At 42.2% G+C, this 22,453-nt stretch overlaps 1 protein-coding gene and 1 long non-coding RNA gene across 12 annotated transcripts in view; one reads left to right on the plus strand and one right to left on the minus strand.

The window, feature by feature from the left end:
• RBM6 (RNA binding motif protein 6) overlaps nt 1-21,466 on the plus strand; it is a 104,969-nt gene extending 83,503 nt beyond the window's left edge. For all 11 annotated transcript variants that reach the window (XM_047846033.1, XM_047846077.1, XM_047846052.1 and 8 more), the window contains 14 exons: nt 5,596-5,656; nt 7,466-7,741; nt 8,561-8,721; nt 9,740-9,837; nt 10,510-10,552; nt 10,628-10,709; nt 10,956-11,041; nt 11,588-11,734; nt 12,806-12,901; nt 14,063-14,323; nt 16,038-16,112; nt 17,331-17,428; nt 20,347-20,476; nt 21,217-21,466. In XM_047846033.1, coding sequence (XP_047701989.1) covers nt 5,596-5,656; nt 7,466-7,741; nt 8,561-8,721; nt 9,740-9,837; nt 10,510-10,552; nt 10,628-10,709; nt 10,956-11,041; nt 11,588-11,734; nt 12,806-12,901; nt 14,063-14,323; nt 16,038-16,112; nt 17,331-17,428; nt 20,347-20,476; nt 21,217-21,342 — 1,740 coding nt within the window. In that variant the 3' untranslated portion in view covers nt 21,343-21,466. The remainder of the gene's footprint in view (nt 1-5,595; nt 5,657-7,465; nt 7,742-8,560; nt 8,722-9,739; nt 9,838-10,509; nt 10,553-10,627; nt 10,710-10,955; nt 11,042-11,587; nt 11,735-12,805; nt 12,902-14,062; nt 14,324-16,037; nt 16,113-17,330; nt 17,429-20,346; nt 20,477-21,216) is intronic.
• LOC125158770 (uncharacterized) lies at nt 972-22,178 on the minus strand. Its single transcript, XR_007149484.1, has 3 exons — nt 22,067-22,178; nt 6,265-6,271; nt 972-982 (listed from the first exon to the last, which is right to left on the minus strand). It is a non-coding gene; the product is annotated as an uncharacterized LOC125158770 (long non-coding RNA).
• Between the last annotated feature and the right edge of the window lie 275 nt (nt 22,179-22,453).

Below are 22,453 nucleotides of genomic sequence, written 5' to 3' on the forward strand. Positions count from 1 at the left end.
TTAAAGATTTTAGGCCATATTCTTCTTAGAAGTCTAGCCAGATTGTAAATGAGCATGAAAATAAAATTTGTCATTTTTCATTGCTGATTAGTTTCAAAAATAATTGTGAAAAATTTACAAATTTTCAGGGTGTCTGGGTGCCTCAGTCAGTTAAGCAGCCAACTCTTGATTTTGGCTCAGATCACAATCTCACGGTTTGTGAGTTGGAGCCCTACATCGGGCTCTGTGCTAACAGTGCAGAGCCGGCTTGGGATTCTCTCTCTCTCCTGCTCTCATGTGCATGTGCACTCTCTCTTTCTCTCTCTCTTTCTCAAAATGAATAAATTTTTTTAAAAAGTTACAAAGTTCCTGAACCAGGATTCATTAAAAAGTTCATTATAGAACTTGGTAAAATTCAGTAAAAACTTTAGTTTGACATTTTGTTAATCTCAGTGAAATATAATTTGAATAGCTGTGGTTGTCATCGACCAAAGTATCATATTTCATGATGTACTACTTTATGGTGTCATTTTATGAAAACATTTAACTTTTTTAAAAATTGTGATAAAATACACATTAAATTTATCATTTTAACCATTTTGAAACATATAATTCGGTGGCATTAAGTACATTCACAATGTTGTACAACCGTCAACACTATCTAGTTCTAGAACTTTTTCCATAACTTCAGAAAGAAACCCTGTATCTATTAGCAGTCACTCCTCATTCTCTTTTTCCTCACTTCCTAGGAAACCACTAATCTACTTTCTAGCTCTGTGGATTTGCCTATTCCAGATATTTCATCTAAGTGGAATCATATAATATGTGGTCTTTTGTGTCTGCCTTCAAACTCATGTTGTCAAGGTTTATCCATGCTGTGGATCAGTACCTCATTCATTTCTAGGCCGAATAATTATTATCTGGCTATACCACATTTTGTTTATCCATTCATCAGTTTATGGACATTTGGGTTGTTTCCACATCTTGTCTATTGTGAATAAGACTGCTGTGAATATTCATTCATGTACAGGTTTTTGCTTGAACACACATTTTCAGTTCTTTTGGGTGTATACCCAAGAATTGTCAGGTCATATGTTACTTTTATGTTTTAACTCTTTGAGGAATCAACAAACTGTTTTCTATAGATGGCATCTGCACCATTTTACATGCCCACCTTCAATAAATGAGAGTTCCAATTTCTGCACAGTTCTTGCCAACATTTGTAATTTTTAACCCCCTTTTAAAAAAAGATTATTTTTAAGTAATTTCTACACCCAAAGTGGGGCTCTAAATCACAACCCCAAGATCAAGAGTCAGACACTCTACCAACTGAGCCTGCCAGGCACCCCAACCCTTATTTGATAAATAGCCATCCTGGTGGGTGTGAAATAATATCTCATGATTTTAACTTGCATTTCCCTGTGACTAATGATGTTGAGCATCTTTTTTATGTGCTTATTGCCACTTATATATCTTCTTTGGAGAAATGTTTATTCAAGTCCTTTGCCCATTTTTAATGAGTTGTCTTTTTGTTATTAAGTTGTGAAAGTTACTTATATATTTTGGATATAAAACCCTTATCAGATATGTGATTTGCAAATATGTTCTCCCATCCTGTGTGTTGTCTTTGACTTTCTATTTTATTTTTTTTATTATTTATTTATTATTTTTTTTATTTATTTATTCATGAGAGAGAGTGCAGACAAGCAGGAGCAAGGGAGAGGGACAGAGGGAGAGAGAGAATCTTAAGCAGGCTCCACACTCAGCACAGAGCCTGATGCGTGGCTTGATCATGGGTGTCCTGGGAAGCTGAAGTCAAGAGTTGGATGCTCAACTGACTGAGCCACCCAGACGCCCCTGTCTTTCACTTTCTTATAGTGTTTTTTGCATAAAAATTGTGATAAAGTCTAGTTCAGCTGTTTTTTCTTTTGTTGTTTGTCTTTTGGTATCATGAAACCATTGTCAAATCCAAGGTGATGAAGATTTACCCCTGTTTTCTTCTGAGAATTTTATAGTTTTGGCTTTTATATTTAGATGTTTCATCTGTTTTGAGTTAATTTTTGTTCATGCTGTGCAGCTTCATTCTTTGGCATGTGGGTATCCAGTCGTCCCAGCAGCATTTATTTAATCACAATTCTTTTCCTATTGAGTGGTCTTGCACTCTTGTTGGAAATCAATCGACAGGGGTCTATAGGTTGATTTCTATCAACACTCAATTTTATTCTTTTGATCTATATTTTTTTCCTTATGCTAGTACCATGCTGTTTTGATTATTGTAGCTCTGTAGTAAATTTTGGAATTGATAAGTATGTCCTTCAGCTTTGTTCCTTTTTTTCTTTTTTTTTTTAGAGTTAGAGAAAGCACATGAGCAGGGAAGGGGTGGAGCAGGCGGGGTGGACAGAAGATCTGAAGCAGACCCTACTCTGACAGAGAGCCCGATGTAGCACTTGAACTCATGAGCCATGAGATCATGACCAGGGCCAAAGCTGGACGCTTAACCAGTTGAGCCACCCAGGCACCCGATCTTTATTCTTTCTTAAAATTGTTTTGGCTAGGGGCACCTGGGTGGCTCAGTTAAGCAGCCAACTCTTAATTTCAGCTCAGGTCATGATCTCACAGTTTGTGAATTTGAGCCCTGTGTCGGGCTCTGCGCTGACAGTGCGGCACCTGCTGGAATTCTCTATCTCCTCTCTCTGCCCCTCTCCCACTCATGATTTTTCTCACTCTCTCCCTCTCTCTGTCTCAAATAAATAAACATTAAAAAAATTAAGTAAAATTGTTTTGGCTATTCAGGATCTTTTGTAATTCCACATAAATTTAAAGAAAAACTTTTCCATTTCTGCAAAAAAAAAAAAAAAAAAAGACCATTAGGATATTGATAACATTTAACATTTTAATAGTGATTACCTCTACATTTTGAGATTATGGGTGATTCCTCCCTCTTTTATACTTTCTTAATCAGCTATAATGCACAAGTATTATTTCTTTTATAATCAGAGTTGGAGGAAGCTAGCATTAAAGGGGCAATTTTGAACTCTATTTTCTGTTAACTAGCAGAAAACAGATGTTGATATCTGATGTCAAAATTATATAGCTGTTGCCAAAACTATTGCTTGAAAGAGCAGAGTGGCTTGGTTACATTGTCCCCTAAGATGACAAGCCACTTGCTTAGCTGTTTCAGGAGTACTTTGTAATTTCTGTGCTGTTTTGGAAGGGTTGAGGGATCAACCTTGCATATGTGACCTTTGTCCTTATGTGGAGTGCACCAACTTTAAAAACAATATTTAGGGGCGCCTGGGTGGTTCAGTCGGTTAAGCGTCCGACTTCAGCTCAGGTCACGATCTCACGGTCCGTGAGTTCGAGCCCTGCGTCGGGCTCTGGGCTGATGGCTCAGAGCCTGGAGCCTGCTTCTGATTCTGTGTCTCCCTCTCTCTCTGCCCCTCCCCCTTTCATGCTCTGTCTCTCTCTGTCTCAAAAATAAAACGTTAAAAAAAATTTTTTTTTAACTAAAAACAATATTTATAGCAGTATAATTTATAATGGCCCAGGAGTGGAAACAACTGAATGTCCATAACTGATGAATGGATAGACAGACAACATGTGGTACAGCCATATAGTGGAATGCTATTTGGCAATTGAATGAAGTACTGAAACATGTTACAACATTGATGAACTTTGGAAACACTATGCCAGACACAAAAGACATTATATTGTACTATTCCATGGGACTGGTGAGTATGGGGCCAATGAAGACATTCTAAAGTTAGACTGTAGTGATGGTTGCACTCCCACATATACTGGAAATTACTGGACATGTGAAACAGGTGAAGGTTATGGTACTTAAAAAAACCAAGGTGACTGGGGGGGTGGGTGGGAAGGTGGACAAAAACAACCAAGGTTAGGCTTCTGACCTACCACTGACATCTCTTCTGTAATAACAAGCAGCCTCCAAATCCTAGTGACTTAAATTGATATACATATTCTTTTTTAAATTTTTTTAATGTTTGTTTTATTTTTGAGAGAGACGGAGAGAGGCAGAGACAGAGACACAGAATCTGAAACAGGCTCCAGGCTCTGAGCTGTCCGCACAGAGCCCAATGTGGGGCTCGAACTCATCAACTGCGAGATCATGATCTGAGCTGAAGTCAGACGCTTAACTGACTGAGCCACCCAGGCGCCCCACATATTCTTACTTTGAATTACATGTTTGGAGCTATGGGTCATTATTTCAGTTCTCCACAGCCTCACTTTCTGGGATGCAGGTGGATGGAACAGTCCCAATGTGGTATTGCTCTCCCCGTGGCTGAGGGAGAGAATGAGAGGCTCGTTCTCACAAAGCGATGACTCTTAGAGCTTCTGCCAGGCCCACTCACACTGTTGGCCAAAGGTGACAATAGAGAGGGGAGGGCAATCATGTTGCAGAGAGGTACCACAGTCACTTGACAGTAGACAGGGGCTCTGACACAGAGACGGGAACAACAAAATAATCAATTATAATGACTTTACTCGAGTTACTTACCCTCTCCAAGGCTGTTTCATCTTCTACAAAATGAGGAGATAATAGTTGTCCAAATCATTTAAGTGACAATGTGTGAAACAGCCCTGGTACCTGGTGTGTGCTGTTTACTCACTAGTTTCTGCTTCTGTGATTATTGTTCTCTCCTCCATCTGGCATTCCTTACTTGCCCTACAAGGCCCTGCTCAAATAGCAGCATTTTCTTCATGGTTCCTGCTCTTTGGTTTCCTGCCAGTCAACTCTCTGTCCTCATACTACTTAGAAGCTCATTGGCAAAAGTTCAGGGTCTTTGGGGTTGGGCAATGTGCTTAACTTTTTATTCATAGGTTCAGACAAGAAGAACTACATTCACATTGCTTCAGTACGTTCCTCCTGTTTTGTTGCCCCTTTTTAAAATCAGTGTTTGACTAAGGGGAATTGATAAATGAATTCTCAGTTCCAGCCAAGCCTGGTTGGGGCTGTCATAAGCAGTTCAGAATGAAATGTTGGATGCAGACTGTGAATGGCAATGGCTTTGAGGCAGTAGTATCCTATAAACCATTTAACAACCAGTTTTCTTTTCTTTTTTTTTTTTTTTTTTTTAATTTTTAAAAATTGTCTTAATGTTTATTTATTTAGTTTTTTGACAGAGAGGAAGCTGAGGATGGGCAGAGACAGAGAGGGATAGAGAAATCCCAAGCAGGTTCCATGCTGTCAGCACAGAGCCTGATGCGGTGCTCGAACTCATGAACTGTGTGAGATCAGGACCTGAGCCGAAACCAAGAGTCGGATGCTTAACCGACTGAGCCACCCAGGCGTCCCTAACAGTCCAATTTTCTTAGTTAAATTTATTTCCTATAGAAGTCTTTGTTCTGGGCAAAAGCATTTGGGACTGCTCCAGAGCTAGGTGCCCTGTTGGAACACAGCTCTCAAACAGCAGCTCACCAGATTCTGTCTGCCTGCTCTGGTGAATGGGGGGGACGTCAGATTTGTTAGGCTTTATGGTGACCTGGGATATGGTTTATTTCTTTCATGTTTGGCAGTTACTGTTGTGTTCAATATACATAAGATTTTTAAAAATGCCTTGGGTCAAATTTAAAGTCTTTCCCTTTCCCATGCAGTGTAAGGCCAGCGTAGCTGGGTACCGATCTTCATGTTCACTCTGCAAGTGCCCAAGGGAAGGTGAGTGGTGGCAGAGGTGGTGGTGGTGGCTTCTGTTTTGTGTACTGAGCAAAACAAACTTCATGTTCTCTTTGACTTTAAAGAGTGGTCATCCCTAAATACAAGTTGATCTGTAAAGCTCTTCAAAGTGCATTGTGATCTCTGCCCTCATGTGACCTGTTTCTGAATGGTACTGGAGGTCAGAGTTCCTCCAGGGGAAAGAGCTGGGTTTGCAGGATCCTCACACTGAGGGGGCTAAGTGAGCAGCTGACTAGAGGTCAGTAGTAGTGCTGTTTACAGTACAGTTAAGGATGTTAAGTTGAGAAAGAGTCCACGCAGCGTTAGTCCATGTGACCCTTACCCCCACTGCTTTGAAGTTATTGCGAATCATTTTTATCGAAATGCTGTTCTTATTTACACTCTACCTAAACATTTCAGAATCTTCAACAGAAAAATATTTGTTAAGATAACAGTAAAAATATGAACAAGAGAAAATAGGATTGAGAGTATATGTTGTTTTTATAGAAGGATAAACCTAATAGCTTCTCAGTCCCTGAACTTTAAAGTAAATCTCTGCAGAGAACCTTTAGTTAGACAACCTCCAGGAGTCTGTCAAGGGCATCTGTAACAACAGTCCTAGAGTGGTGACTGTTATGTGCCTGTTTCTGATATTACCCCTTCAGGAGAGCTAGGGCGTGACCATAAAATACAGTTCAGTGTATGGATCCAGGTAGCCTTCTGAAGGACCTGTTGGTTCCAAGTTTAGAACTTAAATGCCTCAAAGAGTTTCTTAGCTGGGATTTTAAGCTGTAGTGGAGAGTTTGCTCCCTAGTGAGGACTGTGAATCAGCTGTTCTGAAAATCTTCTAAGGAAAGCCCTACATGCTGTAGAGACCAAACCAACCTCTGAGAAGGTGAGTAAATAACTGAGATTTTTAAACTTGTATTACTTCAGATTAGGCAAAATTGTGTTTTTTCCCTCAAGAAAGATTTCTTTCTCCATATATTCTAACAAATGAAAGGATGGTTTATAAAAATCCTTGGGTATCATACCACCAAGAGGGCTGAGACGACTTTAACCTGGAAACGTGTAAAGCAGGTATTCGCTAATTGCCTGTCACTGGTATTAAGCAGTCTATATTATATTGCTCCTATAGAATGTCTTTTTTTGAGCCACATGACTTTCTGTGAACCCTCCAAGACTGAATTAATTGCAAAACTATGCTCCTAGTTAATTGGACTAATTGTCCTGCTATAGAAAGAGATTTGAAGTGAATCAGTTATATTTTGAAGGACATTTGCTCATTATAATTATTTGCATGTGAATGAACCATATTCAGGTAGGTCTATTAACTTCCTAGAGAAGAGGGGGCCCACCCATGGTCTTGGAGAATTTGAAGCAGCTGTCATAGTATCATAACACTGGAAGAAGCAAGGCTCCTAGACATAAACATTTGGAAAATATGTTTCTACCAAATTTCTGGCAATAATCATATCTTTGGTAATTTTGTTGCCAAATGTATTCTTATCATTGGTTTTAGTATTCAGGCTGGAGTCTCATGAAGGATTTCTTATATTTAAATGTTTGGAAAGTAATAGAGAACTCATAAGATGAAATTTTTTCAATAATTGAGTGGTTTCTTTGAAGTATAACATATGCGGACTCATTAGCCTTGTTTAAAATCTGTTAGAGGGCTTTTTTATAGGTATTTCTAAGACTGTTAAAAGCGTTCCAATATGAGTATTTGGTGGCAGGTAAGGAGGAATCACAGCAGTAGTGTTTTTTGGATGAAACCTGCTGGAGATTCTCTTTCTGTTTCTGTTCCTCTAGTGACAGAGGCCAAGCAAGAATTAGTAACCTATCCTCAGCCTCAGAAAACATCCATACCAGCAGCATCAGAAAAACAACCCAACCAGTCTCCAAGGTCAGGTGATAAAGAATCTGAACCTAAAAAGCGGGAAGAAGGACAAGAACCACGCTTGGGACATCAAAAGAGAGAAGCAGAAAGATACCTGCCTCCTTCTCGAAGGGAAGGGCTTACCTTCCGACGAGACCGAGAGAAGGAGCCATGGTCTGGGGAGACACGCCAGGATGGGGAGAGCAAAAGTAAGTGGTTTGTCAGGGGGTGTACTAGATTTTGACTACCTCAGTTGGAATTTAGATGGTCTGTTTTGTGGTTGGGGACCAGCTCTTTCCCACACCCTATTAAAACTGCTCACCTTATGGTGGAGGCTCTTGCTTTCTGCAGGCCTTGCCACACCAGTCAAAGGAATCTATATCCTCCAAATAGCAAGTTGCTATTCAAATTTCTGGGTATTGGTGAAGAAATGTTTGAAGTATATGACCAACGTTGTTTTATAGAATCAGCCTTGCTAGAGCAGAATAGCATCTGTAGTATAAAAAGAACAATCAAGGGCACCTGGGTGGCTCAGTCAATTAAAGCTTTCGACCTCAGCTCAGGTCGTGATCTCACAGTTCAGGAGTCAGAGCCTCGCATCTGGCTTTCTGCTGTCAGGACAGAGCCCACTTCAGATCCTTTGTCCCCCTTTCTCTCTGCCCCTCCCCTGCTCACGTGTGTGTGCCTGCGTGCACATGCGCACTCTGTCTCTCAAAAACAAACATTTTTAGGGGCACCTGGATGGCTCAATCAGTTAAGTGCCCAACTTCGGCTCAGTCGTGATCAAGTTCATGGGTTTGAGCCCCGCATCAGGCTCTGTGCTGACAGCTCAGAACCTGGAACCTGCTTCGGATTCTGTGTGTGTGGGTGTCTCTCTCTCTCTCTCTGTCCCTCTTCTGCTCATGCTCTCTCTCTCTCTCAAAAAATGAAACAAACATTTTTTTAAAAAGACAATCAGGCTTTGAGGGCTTTGAAAATTAACCTTTCTCTTTCTTTGCTCCTTTCCCATTTGTGCATGGTTCGTTCAGCAATCATGCTAAAACGCATCTATCGGTCTACTCCACCTGAGGTCATAGTGGAAGTGCTAGAGCCCTACGTCCGCCTTACTACTGCCAACGTCCGTATCATCAAGAACAGAACTGGCCCCATGGGCCACACTTACGGCTTTATTGACCTTGACTCCCATGCGGTAAGTTTCCTCTGCTTTGGAATAGCCAAGGGACAGCTGGCTATAGAATCCTTAAGGATATTTGAGGGGCTTCCTTATCGTTGGAATACTCATGTGCTATCTGGCATCACAACCCCCCTTGTTCTTTCCTTTGGGTTTAATGCTCACTCAGATGAAGGGACTATCCTTTTAAAGTTAGAATTCTTGAGTGTTTTTCCAAATCTGGTTTTGTTTTATGGCATTTACAATGTGCAATTAAAATAACATGAGAACTAGGGTGCCTGGGTGGCTCAGTCAGTTAAGCGTCTGACTCTTGATTTTGGCTCAGGTCATGATCTCCCAGAATCGTAAGTTCAAGCCCTGCATCAGCACAAAGCCTGCTTGGGAGTCTCTCTCTCGCTCTCTGCCCCTTCCCTGTTCACGTGAGCCCACTGGCGCACTCTGGATGGATGGATGGATGGATGGATAGATAGATAGATAGATTCCTCACAAGTAACTACGTTCTTATGTTACCTATGTGCTGAACCTTTCAAGATTTAGTGAATTTTCTTGTTTCTGAAATTTGTTTTGCTTAGCCATAGATGGTCTTATATTTGGTGGTAATAGGACAGTTCGCTCTTTTTCCTCAAAATGTTGCTTTAATAGATTCTTGTGGCTTGAATTTTTAGTTGTTGGGCTTTCTATCTAATATTGTGAAGGTAGTAATGAAAATCATTGGTATTTCTTAGATTTCATGCTCAGAAATCATAAGGGACTTTGTAAACTGGATCTGATGCAATGACAATTGCAGAAGAGAATTTGAATTTGAATTTCTGATATCAATACCAGAGAAACTGGTGTCTACTGTGACCACTATTCTGATCAACACTTCATCAAGACTTGCCTGTTTTTGCCAGTGTGCTCTTACTATTACAGTTATGACCAGAACATAATGTTCAGTACATTTTTCTTTTGAGAAGGAAAATCCATGTTCAGTTCTCTTTCAAAGGACATGGCCTTTTCTCTCTCCCTGTGCTGAAATGTATCTTTGGTTCCCCAGGAAGCTCTTCGTGTAGTGAAGATCTTACAGAACCTTGATCCGCCATTTAGTATCGATGGGAAGATGGTAGCTGTAAACTTGGCCACTGGAAAACGAAGGTAAGGCAGAGGAGTGGGCCTCCTTTGTGATTCCCCTACTCAGGTTTTTGGGAGGAAACTGATAAAAGGCAGAGATAGTAAGACATGGTATCTTCTGATATGGGTTGCTTCAGATACGTATGCGTGTTTTCTTTTTCTGAAGCTTGCCTTATTCTGACTCTAGATTTTTTTTTCTCCCCCTTAAATAGCACTACTAGATACTTTAGTCCCTTTCCTCTTCACTTCCTGGTATCTTTGGGTCTCAAATGATGATACTGTCTTGGATGTGCAGAAAAATCTTGATATATCCTTGCCCCTTGGAATCCTAAGAAAATGATGTCCTGACGCCCCACTTCCCTGGCCCTGTTCATATACTCCCACAGTACTAGGAAACGTAATTCCTCTTTACTCCTGTATTTATCTTGCCCCAGGAGCGGTAACTGGGAAGTGGCTGCATTGGAGAGGCAGGCTTACAGGGATGGAGCAGATCTTGCTCTAGCACCCTCACTTCCTTTGCTCTTTTGCTTCAGCAGTGGCTTTGTAGGAGCCTCCGTACTGCCAGGCCTGCTTGCTGTCTGGGTTGGTAGCTTTCCCTGCAAAATGGGGGAAAGAACGTTTCTTGGCAAATCTGTAGGCAGTCCTCAGGGATTTTTTTGGTAGCAGACTCAAGACCTGTTTTATTATTTGTTACAGAAATGATTCTGGGGACCATTCTGACCACATGCACTACTATCAGGTAGGTGTCAGCAGTTGGGGAGTACTCTGAGAGCTATCAGAAGTTCCATAATTTTAACTTGCCTTTCTGTGATAGGGTAAAAAGTATTTCCGAGATAGGAGAGGAGGAGGCAGAAATTCAGACTGGTCTTCAGATACAAATCGACAAGGACAACAGTGTAAGTGACTTGTTTTATTTCTTTTGGTCTTTTTGGCTTGACTACTCATTAACTGAAATCTTTGTAGTCACAAAGTTAGCAAGAGATACTGTTGACTGGGGTGCTCCTTCAGAGAGAGCACCATCTATGGGTTCTGCACCTGTTTGGGTTGGCCAACCCCATTCTTGGGTTGTTCTTGGTAAGTTCCCAGCAAGGGCTTCACTGGGCAAGGACTAACTAACATTGGCTTGGTTTTGTTCCCACTAGCATCATCTGACTGCTACATATATGATTCTGCTACTGGCTACTATTATGACCCTTTGGCAGGCACTTATTATGACCCCAACACTCAGGTGAGTTTTTGGTTGGTTTACTTGGTCACTGATTCTTTGGAGAAAAGTACCTGTAATTTGTTACTGTGAAGATTTTATTCCCTGGATTTTCTGGTTGCTCATTACATGAAAAGTGACAATGTTGAAATTTATAGAAGTTTCACTATTTCTCCATTCCTGGCAGCTGCTCTGTTATATTGTCTGTACCTCGTGTCTAGTCGGGTGTCTTTTAGAGTCCACATGTTATATCATGTTGTGTTTATTGAGTTGTGTTCATTCAGGATTTAAAGATGGTGACCTTTCTGTTAACTGTTGCCTATATGGAAAAGCAATGCTTTGTGGCATTATAGGTAAGAACAGTGCTGCTCTTGGAAAAATGGACAGTGAGTGGTCTGGATGTTTCCTGGCCCCTGGAGAGAGTTTCTAGATTGTTTGATGTGGTCTCTTCTTAGGCTTGTGAGGAAGAGAGCCATTCTTTCCCCTAGAAGGAAACTTGCTCCTTAGACCTAGAATTAACTGAGAAAGTGAGACATTCTGCAGACTTAACAGTTTGTAACCGTATCGCAGCAAGAAGTCTATGTGCCCCAGGACCCTGGGTCACCTGAAGAAGAGGAGATCAAGGAAAAGAAATCCACCATTCAAGGAAAGTCAAGTAGCAAGAAGGAGGCATCTAAAAGAGATGGCAAGGAGAAAAAAGACCGAGGAGTGACAAGGGTAAGAGGGCTTTTGAATCTGCTCTTTACCAGATAATTACAGATTCAAATAAAGGAGTCCTAGAGGAAATCTGGGGTTGAAGAGACAAGAGACCAAAAAAATGCCAGTAATCCACTTGTCTTTTTATAGGCAGTGGGTAACTCTTTCACAATCATAAAAATCATGGCTGGTAGAACAAAGTGGCTGAGGTCAAATCCTAACACCTGGGCTCTGCACAGTTTCACTCTCCTGTTCCCCCTCTTCAGTGCTTGATGTTTCTGTAGGTGTAATTGTGGTAAGGCTACCAGTTTGTGTTCTCTGCTCAGTTTATATTTGATCGTAAGTAGCTTTTCCCTGGTTCTATAATACTCTTTATTATTTTAATGCCTGTATGGTAAAAAAACTCACAGTAAAACTGTACCATCATTTTCTTCATCGTTCCTGCATAATTTGTCTCTTCTTTTTAGTCTTATTCTGTTGTAATATGCATCATTTAGTTAGTATTTATTTCTCCTTCTAAATTACTTCCTTAGGATAAATTTTCAAAATGGAAGATGTTGAACATTTTTGTGTCTCCTAACATAGAGCCAGATTAGTTTCAAAAGAATTCTATTGATTTGCCCTGGCACCAGTTAAGCATTAGTGAAAATGATGAATTTGCTTGTGGCTCAATTCATAACTTACCTTTTTTTCCCCCTTCTAATACTGCTGGTTGTTTATCTAGAGATACAGGCAGAGAGAGAAAGTATGTGTGTGTTTCTGAGAACCTAGACTTCTGCTTTGCCACTTATTCTTTCTAACAGTATTCCCAATCATTTGTAAAATGAGGATATTAATGCCTATCCTGGAGGGTTGTAGTAAAGGCTAAGGATGACAGTGCATAAAAATGCCTCATCTGGTTCCTGACATATAGTGACCACTCCGTATACACTGAATGTTATGTTTTTAAAGGCTTTTTTATTTTGAAAGCATTATAGCAACATTACAGATACTTCACAAATTAGGAGGTTTGGAAAATCTGACTAATTTCAACAGGGTTAACTCTTAACCAGCTTTTATGAGTATCATAAGAATTATCATGGGTTTGATCAGTTTCAGGAAAATGCCAGTGAGGGGACAGCCCCCCCAGAGGACGTCTTTAAGAAGCCCCTGCCTCCCACTGTGAAGAAAGAAGAGAGTCCTCCACCAGTAAGACTAAGCCAAGGCCCTGGGCTGAGAGGCTGGGGCTGGTTCCATATGAGAAAGGAAGTTCAGAGGCTGATGCCTCACTTTGGTGTTGGTCCTTTTGTTCTCTCTGTCTCACAAACAAGGACTTTTCTTGAATATGAGCATGAGATAAATGTTCCTATCTGCTAATAGGGATATAACTGGAGAATCAGAGGCAGTTATCTGTCCTCTTTCTTTGTACCCTGTGCCATTCCCACCAGACCAAGGGAGGACCTGGCCCTTTTTAAGTTATAATCTTGGTCTTGTTAATTCTTCTTTTCTAAATGACCCAGGAAACCCATTTCCCTGGCTCCATTTTTTCCTGCCTTTTTGGTGCTGCATAAGAATCGCAGATGGGGAATGCATGCATGGTCATTTTGACAGTTTGCCTGCCTGGCCAAAGTGAACAGTTCTAAACTTGGTACCCATTTTTTTAGATGCATTAAAGTGATGGTCTCCTCCAATTGCAGATGATTCTGGTTAAATGTAAATATATAACAATAGTGGCCATGCTTTATTTTTATTTTGATTGATCATAGGCCACTGACCATGCATCATTATTTCATAGTTCCTATAAACTACTGGTAAATATTCTTTGCCTGCACCGTATTACTAGTACAGTTCATTGTAGCATCAGTCCTATCCATGCCTTTGCCTTTGCCTTTGCCTTTGAGTCACTCAGGAGCTGTCTACCTGAGAGCTTATCCTTCATTTGCTTTTTTAATCCTCCTCCTAAATCCCTTTTGCTATAGCCTTACTATAGCCTTAATAAAGTTTATCTTTCCTTTTCTGCATGGGTTACAGTGACTTGGGGGTTGTTGCTATCTCTTCCTCTTTGTAACTCGTAACTTCCATGTTTATGTCAGTTCCCCTTTCCCTTCTTTCTCTTCACTGTTTGTTGCTAGAGTCACCTCTAACGGAACCTTTCTGGTTTTATCTCAGTGATCAAGGAGAAAAGTCAAGCTTAAACCATGTTGCCTTCCATCTGGGAAGGAGCAGTGCGGTCAGTGGGCCTATTTTGAGCCCACTGTTCATTATTCAAACTAAAAGAAGAAATGAGATATACCCATATTGGAATATTCAGAAAACAGGCCCCACAATATAGATTGAAGTTAGTCTTAATCTCTGGCCTTCTCTTTCCAGCCTAAGGTGATAAACCCACTCATTGGCCTCCTGGGTGAATATGGAGGAGACAGTGACTACGAGGAGGAAGAGGAGGAGGAACAGACCCCTCCTCCACAGCCCCGCACAGCACAGCCCCCACAAAGGGAGGAACTGACCAAGAAGGAGAACGAAGAAGACAAACTCACTGACTGGAATAAACTGGCTTGTCTGCTCTGCAGAAGGCAGTTTCCCAACAAAGAAGTTCTGATCAAACACCAGCAGCTCTCAGACCTGCACAAGGTATGGGGAAGGGACTCTGACCTTTCAGACTTTGGACTCTTACTATCAGTGAGCATCACAGCCCAATTTCAAAATGAATTGTTCCTCCACCTTTTGTTACGAGTTGCTCTGCATTAAGGCTGTGCTCACCTTCCAAAACCTCACTTTGTAGACCCAAGGCAAGCAGCATGGCTGGGACTGGGACACCAAACACGGAGGCTGCACTGAAGACAGGAGGAGAGGGGGTCGTGGAGTAGGAAACTAACTGGCTGAGTTTCTCATCTTAGCTCTTCCATTAAGCTAACAATTGGACCTCAGATAAGCCCCTTCTCTTCTGTGATACTTGGTGCCTTCACCTGGTTCTGTCTAGCTCTGATACTGTGCAGTTTTCCCCAAAGGTGGGTCACATTCTGCCACCTCTTCATGTGGTAAAATACCTATAAATCATGGCACGACATCTGTTGTTGGGGTGCTAAACTGACATACACTGGCCCTCCCCTGCAGTCTTCCCATTTAGATGTACTGACCAAGGAGCCAGATTCTGGACAAAGAAAGCCCATAGACAGATTCGTGTTTTCAGTATAGGGTGATTTATTTCACACTCCTTCTCTAGCAGATTTGCTAGAGCCAGTGAGGAGATTGGATTTCAACTTTCCCTTAGTATAAAACCCAAAGTCTTATGTAGCTAAAAGCTGAGAAACTTTGCTTTTGGTAATAGGCACACCTCTTCTCCCAGCTGCCTCAGTGGAGGCTCTGCAGAGTTTCTATGGGGGTGAGAGGCTCCTGACACTCCCTGCAACAGATTACTTCCCAAGTCCCTTTGCCCTTCTAGAATTCTGAGTCATGAGACTGACACATTTAAATTCCAGCTCTCTGGGGGTTCTTGGCTGGCTCAGTTGGGTAGAGCATGTGACTTTGGATCTTGGGGTCGTGAGTCCAAGCCATATTGGGCATAATTTTTAAAAAAATAAAAGGATAAATAATTTTTTTTAAATAAAAATAAATTTAAGCTGTCTAATGAAAATGATATTAAATGTCTAATGTCAGGAAAGAGGAGCCAGAAGTCTGGTGAACTGACCCTGGGACCATGGAAAGTGGACTGTAGTACTTTTTCCTTTCCTTGCAGTGATCCAGTGCAAAGAATCCCCTGTCCATACAAGAGATGCTCTGGACACCTCAAGTTTCTTATATGTGCCTGAGGATATTGTGTAGTAGAGCCATGCTTAAGACGTGGGGGACCCTCAAGGAATACAGGACTCTCAGAGCAGTCTGTTTGTTCTTTTAGGAGCTTGGGTTCTCGTTTTCATATTTCTCTGAGGGTTTGAAAAAGTGAATAGTGCCTGAGAATGGTGGTGGGGGGCAGGTGGTATTAGGCAGAGCATTTGTTGGCATTTCATTTTCTTTACTGGTGTGCTCAGATTCCCCTCTGTCATAATTTTTACCATATAACCCAGATTTGTGTTTTCTATGTTTTGGAGAGTAGTAGAATAAGGTCTCTCGTGCCACACCACATAACTAATCTGTGTGACAAGCCAGCAGTTGAACTTGGGGTCTCATTGGTGAGCCTAAAGCCAGTCTAGCTAAGAATTGTTGCTTGCAGGGTAGACTGATCATTCAGGAGAGTTGGTCAGTGAAAGGAGCCACAGTCCTAAAGCAGCTATTGGGAAAGGCCTAGAAACACTTTCTAGGGCCACTTTTTCTAGACCTGTACTCCTACAACTTTTTCTCTTCTCAGCAAAACCTGGAAATCCATCGGAAGATAAAACAGTCTGAGCAGGAACTAGCCTATCTAGAAAGGAGGGAACAGGAGGTAAGCTTTGGTGACCTGTTACTCCCTTGACCCCAACCCTTTATACTTTCTGGTGTGGAATTTGTAGGCTGTGCTGAAGACACAGAATGAAGAGGCCCTAAAAGATGGTATATACATTTATCAGAACTCCTCAAACTGGGAGTGGCTCAGTCGCTTGAATGTCGACTCTTCGTTTTGGCTCAGGTCATGATGTCGTGATCTGTGGGCTTGAGCCCCGCATCAGGCTCTGTGCTAACAGCTCTGAGCCTGGAGCCTGTTTCAGATTCTGTCTCCCTCTCTCTCTGCCCCTCCCCCACTCACGCTCTGTCCCTCTCTCTCTCTCTCAGTCTCTCTCTCTCCCCCGCCCCAAAAATAAATACTAAAAAAAAAAAAACAAAAAAAAAAAACTCCTCAAACTACATTAAAATGGGTGCAGTTCATTGTTTATAAATTATATCTTAATCTATTTTTTAAAAGTGGTGTTAGTTTAGGGTCTCCAGATAGGTCAAATAAATAGCATCTCTTTCCTGCACAGCTTTTAAAATCAATGAAGGAGTGTTGGATAGGGCTGCTGAAATGACATCTTTTACTATTAGAGGCTAGGTTGGAGGAAGTAGTTTAGTTTAGAGCTAAATGGACTTGCTGCCTAGATCACATAATTAGGCAGACTCACCTACACAGCCGCAGGCTTCACTGACTGGGCCAGGTCTTATATGACCATTAGGAATCCTCCTTTGGAGTTCTACTGGAGAGCACCTCCTCCTCAGAAGAGGAAAACACAGCTGTGAGTCAAGCACAGTAGCTCATTTCTTCTCAAATTTACCAGTTGGAGAAGCCACTGCTTCTCAAGAAGAGTATTTGAAGTAGCAAGAGATTCCAGGAGTTACCAGTTGAACTCCCTTCACATTAGAAGGAATATCAGGAGGGGCGCCTGGGTGGCTCAGTCAGTTAAGCGGCCGACTTCGGCTCAGGTCATGATCTCACATTCCGTGGGTTCGAGCCCCACGTCGGGCTCTGTGCTGACAGCTCAGAGCCTGGATCCTGTTTCAGATTCTGTGTCTCCCTCTCTCTGTCCCTCCTCCGTTCATGCTCTGTCTCTCTCTGTCTCAAAAATAAATAAACATTAAAAAAAAAATTTAAAAAAAAAAAAAAAAGGAATATCAGGAGTAAAGTGAAGCTTCCCCACTACCCAACCCCCTTAGATGGAAATCTCAGATCTTTTATTCTGCTTACCAACAGGGAAGGTTTAAAGAAAGAGGAAATGATCGCAGGGAAAAGCTCCAATCTTTTGACTCTCCAGAAAGGAAGCGAATTAAATACTCCAGGGAAACTGACAGGTAAGCCGGGAACTTTTCACTCAGCCTAGGCCACAAGGCCTAATGGTGAAACCATCTTTCTCCAGCTGTGCTGCTCTTTTTCTTTTAGGGGTAACTGAGGTTAGTGGGAGCAGGTTCTGTCTGAACTCCTTGAGCATAAGGTTCACTCCAGCCTCTGACCACCTGGCTTTACTCGGGAAATATGTATGTTTGCATGGAAGATGCCTGGCTGCTTAGCTGCTTGAAGCCAGGGCTGGAGTGGCCATGGCTGGTAACTCTTTCTCCCTCATCAGTAATGCTATGCCTCCTATGGACCTGATAAGAACGTCACTGTCTCGGGCTTTTTCTCTAGGGAACCTCCATTCTCACACATAGGCACTGAATGGATAGCTGGCTGCTGATAGATGTACATGATCTCTAGATTCATGTGCTTGTTTCTAGTCAGATAGTCCTGAGTCATGAGCCCAGAGTTATGTAGAATTTGTTGATAACGCATTGTGTACAGGTACTGCACTAAGCGCCAGGAATACTCAGGTGGACAAGACATATATTATCCTTGACCAACTGAACATAGGACAAGGAAGGTTTAGGTGATGCTGTGTCTTGTACAGCAGACATAGAAATCCAGTGGAGAAGGAACGGGCATTTCAGTTGGAGGAAACTGCATACACTGTGGATGAAAGTAGCTTGATGGAGGGGCGCCTGGGTGCCTTAGTTGGTTAAGTGGTCATGATCTCGCAGTTTGTGGGTTCGAGCCATGGATCGGGCTCTGTGCTGACAGCTCAGAGCCTGGAGCCTCTTCGGATTCTTTATCTCCCTCTCTCTCTGCTCCCCACCTCCACTCCTGCTCTGTCTCTCCACCTCTCAAAAGTAAATAAACATTTTAAAAATTAAAAAAAAAAAAAAGAAAGTAGCTTGATGGAACTGGACACCGGGGATATATGGCTGAGTGACAGGAGATGAGGCTGGCTCAGTAGACAGAGGCCAGTTCATGAAGTTCATACTCCTTGAACACCATGCTAAGACTTTGCCTTAGGGCTGTGGGAGGTTATGAAATGATTTTAAGCAGGGCATTGTTCTGGTGAGACTTGAACAGGTATATGTGTTGGTAGGTGAAAGAGCTAATAGCCAGGGTAGGTTATGAACATGGGAATGGGGAAGATCACTGATGGAGAAAGGCCCCAGAGAAGAGTTGATGTGGTCTGGGGCTCTGGCATTCCACTTATTTGCTGACCACCCACAGTAAGAGATTTATTTAATCATGGCCCAATAATCATGTGTGTGTAAGTACCTGAAAAAGAAATCTTCATGGAAAATACTTCCTAGGGGCACCTGGGTGGCTCAGTCAAGTGCCCTACTCTTGATTTTGGCTCAGGTCATGGTCTCATGGTTCATGAATTCGAGCCCCCGCGTCAGGCTCCATGCTGACACTGTGGAGCCTGCTTGGGATTCTCTTTCTCCCTCCCTCCCTGACCGACCCTCCCTCCCTCTCTCTCTCTCTCTCTCTCTCTCTCAAAATAAATTTTAAATAAACTTTATTTAAAAAATATTTCTTTATGTAATAAAACTCTGATATTTTTATTCTAGTTTTTTCTGTTTGTGTTCTTAGGAAATGCTAAGGAAGGACCACTTAATCAATGTAACCCCCTATTAGGTCATTCTCCACAATTTGAAATATACTGGACTAAGGAAATGGTAAAGGGGTCCATTAGGAGAAGGAAGAGCACCTTAGCTCTGAGTTAGTTGGGCTGGGTGCAGGAGGACACCCTTTTGTATTCTGGCACCAATCATACCACATTCTACAGGTTCTCTTCCTTCTTAGTCTTCTCTCCTACTTCTCTTGGTTTTCTGGGAAATTCCAGATCTTCTCCAGGACTCTGCCCTCAATACTTTTATTCTTGCTGCTCCACCCTCTTGACCTGGACTGTCTGAGGTACCCAAAACCTCAGCCATCACTAACAGGCTAACAGGTCCTGTGACTCCATCCCAAGGCCATTCAGGTTTCTGGGTGCAAAATTACCCTTTGTATTTACCTCCTGGGCATGTTCTTTTAGAGACCTCTTAGGGTCTTCACATTAAAAAATTACTCAGTATTGTATCATATATCATACTCCAGCCCTGCTAAACCTGCTGTGTTCCTTTTTCGGAGTAGTAACGTCACTGCATCCTGGTCTACCTGGTCTGACCCAGTCTTACTCCTTTATCCCCTATGTTGTTACTGGCCACATCCCTAATTAAGCTTTGTCCCCCTTTCTAGCTCACCTCCAAACTAGACTCCTTACTCTCAATCTCTGTTCTTCAATCCTCAGTGTACTCTCTACCCTGCCACCAAAACCATCTTTATGAACAGAAATCTCTAAAACACACTTTTTTTGTGAAGGTATACCTTGCTTAGAGGGAGGCCTAGAGTTCAGGTGTTGTGTTGTTTTGTTTTGTTTTGTTTTTTGTTTTTACCTGAAGGATGCAGTCCAGAGTCATGATTGAGCATGACGTTCAAGGCTACTTCTCCTCTCCTGGACAAATTGTATTCTTTCACTTCTTACTTGTGGCCTCCTTTCCTCTCATGCTTTTGGTCCGTTCAGATGTGCCTTCTTGTTGAAATTCATCATTTTTGGTGATACACCTTCAGAGTTTGTGTTTTCTCTGCTGTTTCCATAGGAGATATCTCCTGGTGCCACATCCATGGCTGAGCTCTTCAATGTGTTATAAGCATCTGTGGACATATTATCCTCATATCCTTCCCCATGAACAGGGTCAGGTCTTGGTCATCTCTGTACATCCCCAGGACAAACCCTGTTGCATAGACAGTAGGCACAAAAATATTGTTTAAAATACTTAAGAGGAAGCAAATCTGAATCAAGAGGACAGAGGTTTCTATTAGGCTCACAAATGGTCACTTTGAAAGTGTTGGTGTCTAAGTATTTCTGCTGCTTTTACAGTGATCGTAAACCTGTTGGTAAAGAAGGTATTGACAGTAGCAACAAAGGAGGCTGTGTCCAACAGACCACTGGCTGGAGGAAGGGGGCAGGCCTTGGATATGGCCATCCTGGATTGGCTTCAGCAGAGGAGGTGAAATGGTTTCCATCTTGTTGGGGGTGGCGTGAACCTGGAATATACTTTCTCTCACTTTGGCTTGGAGCTGTCTTTGCCTTTTAGCTAGGCTTTCTCCACTGCTGGTGAAGGACACAAGAGCTGAAGGAGCCCATCAGTCTTGATTACTGGATTCTAACTAGGCATTCTGGGCCCTTTGTAGTTTGGTTGGGAGTGGGAATGGGGCTCATCTTACTCTTACATGGAGTAAGATGGAAAGTATGGGAATCAGGCAGTTTGAGACTGACAGATCGTGTGGTGAAAAGAACCAGGGAACCCATAATAAAAAGTACAGAAGCATCTCTGAGAGGCATTGTCATCAGAGGAGTTAAAATGGCTACAATTTAAGGAGCATGAAGTTAGTTCTGTTCCCATGAAGGGCTTTGCCCCTCATATTTCAGAAAGAGAAGAGAGAAAAGGTGATAGGAGGGAACACTGCCCATTTTGTGTTGGTTTGGTTCCCCTCTGAAACACCAGCTATAGGAGATAGACTGGTTTCCCCTATGTCTGGTATTGAATCCTGTATCCTGAGGCCATAGCTCCACTGCCCTCCTTATTCATCTTGGGTGTTGTTGTTTTTTTTTTTTAATTAATTAAACATTCTAAAAAATTCTCCTATATCCTGTTCTTTACTGGTCCAGAAATGCTTGTGATCAAAGGCCAGCCCTGAGGCTAATTAATTCATAGAGCTCACTTCATTGTTTGTCTTTGTGTTACAGACTGAAGGCCGGATGAGGGGGCCCAGTGTAGGGGCTCCAGGAAGAACCAGCAAGAGACAGTCCAACGAGACTTACCGAGACGCTGTGCGAAGAGTCATGTTTGCTCGGTATAAAGAACTAGATTAAAGAATGGAGGAGAGGCAAGTCCCATAGGACACAACCTCCTTCTTGTTTTGTTTGTCCGTCTCCTTTTGTTTTGTTACTGTTCTTGCTGCTAGAACTTTTTTAAATAAACTTTTTTTCAATGTGATTTTTTTGGTTGTTACATTTTTCTCCCATAGATGGGTGGGATGGGGCTTATGGTAGGAGAGAGAGTGTGCCTTGGTGCAGCCCATTTGAGGTGACATTTAAATGGCAGCAAGTACTACCATGAGCCCTGGGACACGGCCTGCTGTCAGTGTGAGTGGAGGCGTTGCTGTGACCTTTGAACTTTAACTTGTGTGAGTACTGTCAGGTTTTTAAAGTTACTTTCTGTATCTATTTAGTGGAAATAGCACCTCATTAAGTCCTCTTCTGACTTCCCTATTTTTGGGATAGGGGCAGTGTGACAGTTCTTTTTCTGGGGACCTGCTGGGTGCTCAGTGCATCACAGGTACGATGACCACAATGAGTTGGCATAGTAAGAATTATCACTGGGACGCCTGGGTGGCTCAGTCGATTAAACCTCTGTCTCTTGATTTCAGTTCAGGTAACGATCTCATAGTTCTTGAGATCAAGCCCTACATCTGGCTGTATGCTAGGAGATTCTCTCCCTTTCTCTCTACCCCTCCCCTGCTCACTCTCTCTCTGAAAATAAATAAATAAACTTAAAAAAAAAACAAACAAACAAACTCTTCTACGGGAGGCCTACATGGTGCCGCTGGAGCCACCACCGTGTCTCTAGTGATCCCTGAGAAGTTCCAGCACATTTTGTGAGTACTCAACACCAATATCGATGGGTGGCAGAAAATAGCCTTTGCCATCCCTGCAGTTAAGGGTGTGGGGCTCATGATATTCTCATGTGGTGTTGAGGAAAGCAGACATCGATCTCACCAAGAGGGTTGGAGAGCTCACTGAAGATCAGTGAAATGTGTAATCACCATTATGCAGAATCCACACCAGTATAAGATCCCAGACTGGTTTTTGAACAGACAAAAGGATGTGGAGGCTGGAAAATAACAGCCAGGAAAAAGAATTGTCACTACCCTCCAACCGCTATCCCAGATTTTCTTTCCCTCCATGGCTAAAACTCTCCAAA

The sequence above is a fragment of the Prionailurus viverrinus genome, chromosome A2, assembly GCF_022837055.1.
Source record: "Prionailurus viverrinus isolate Anna chromosome A2, UM_Priviv_1.0, whole genome shotgun sequence".
Lineage (NCBI taxonomy): Eukaryota > Metazoa > Chordata > Mammalia > Carnivora > Felidae > Prionailurus > Prionailurus viverrinus.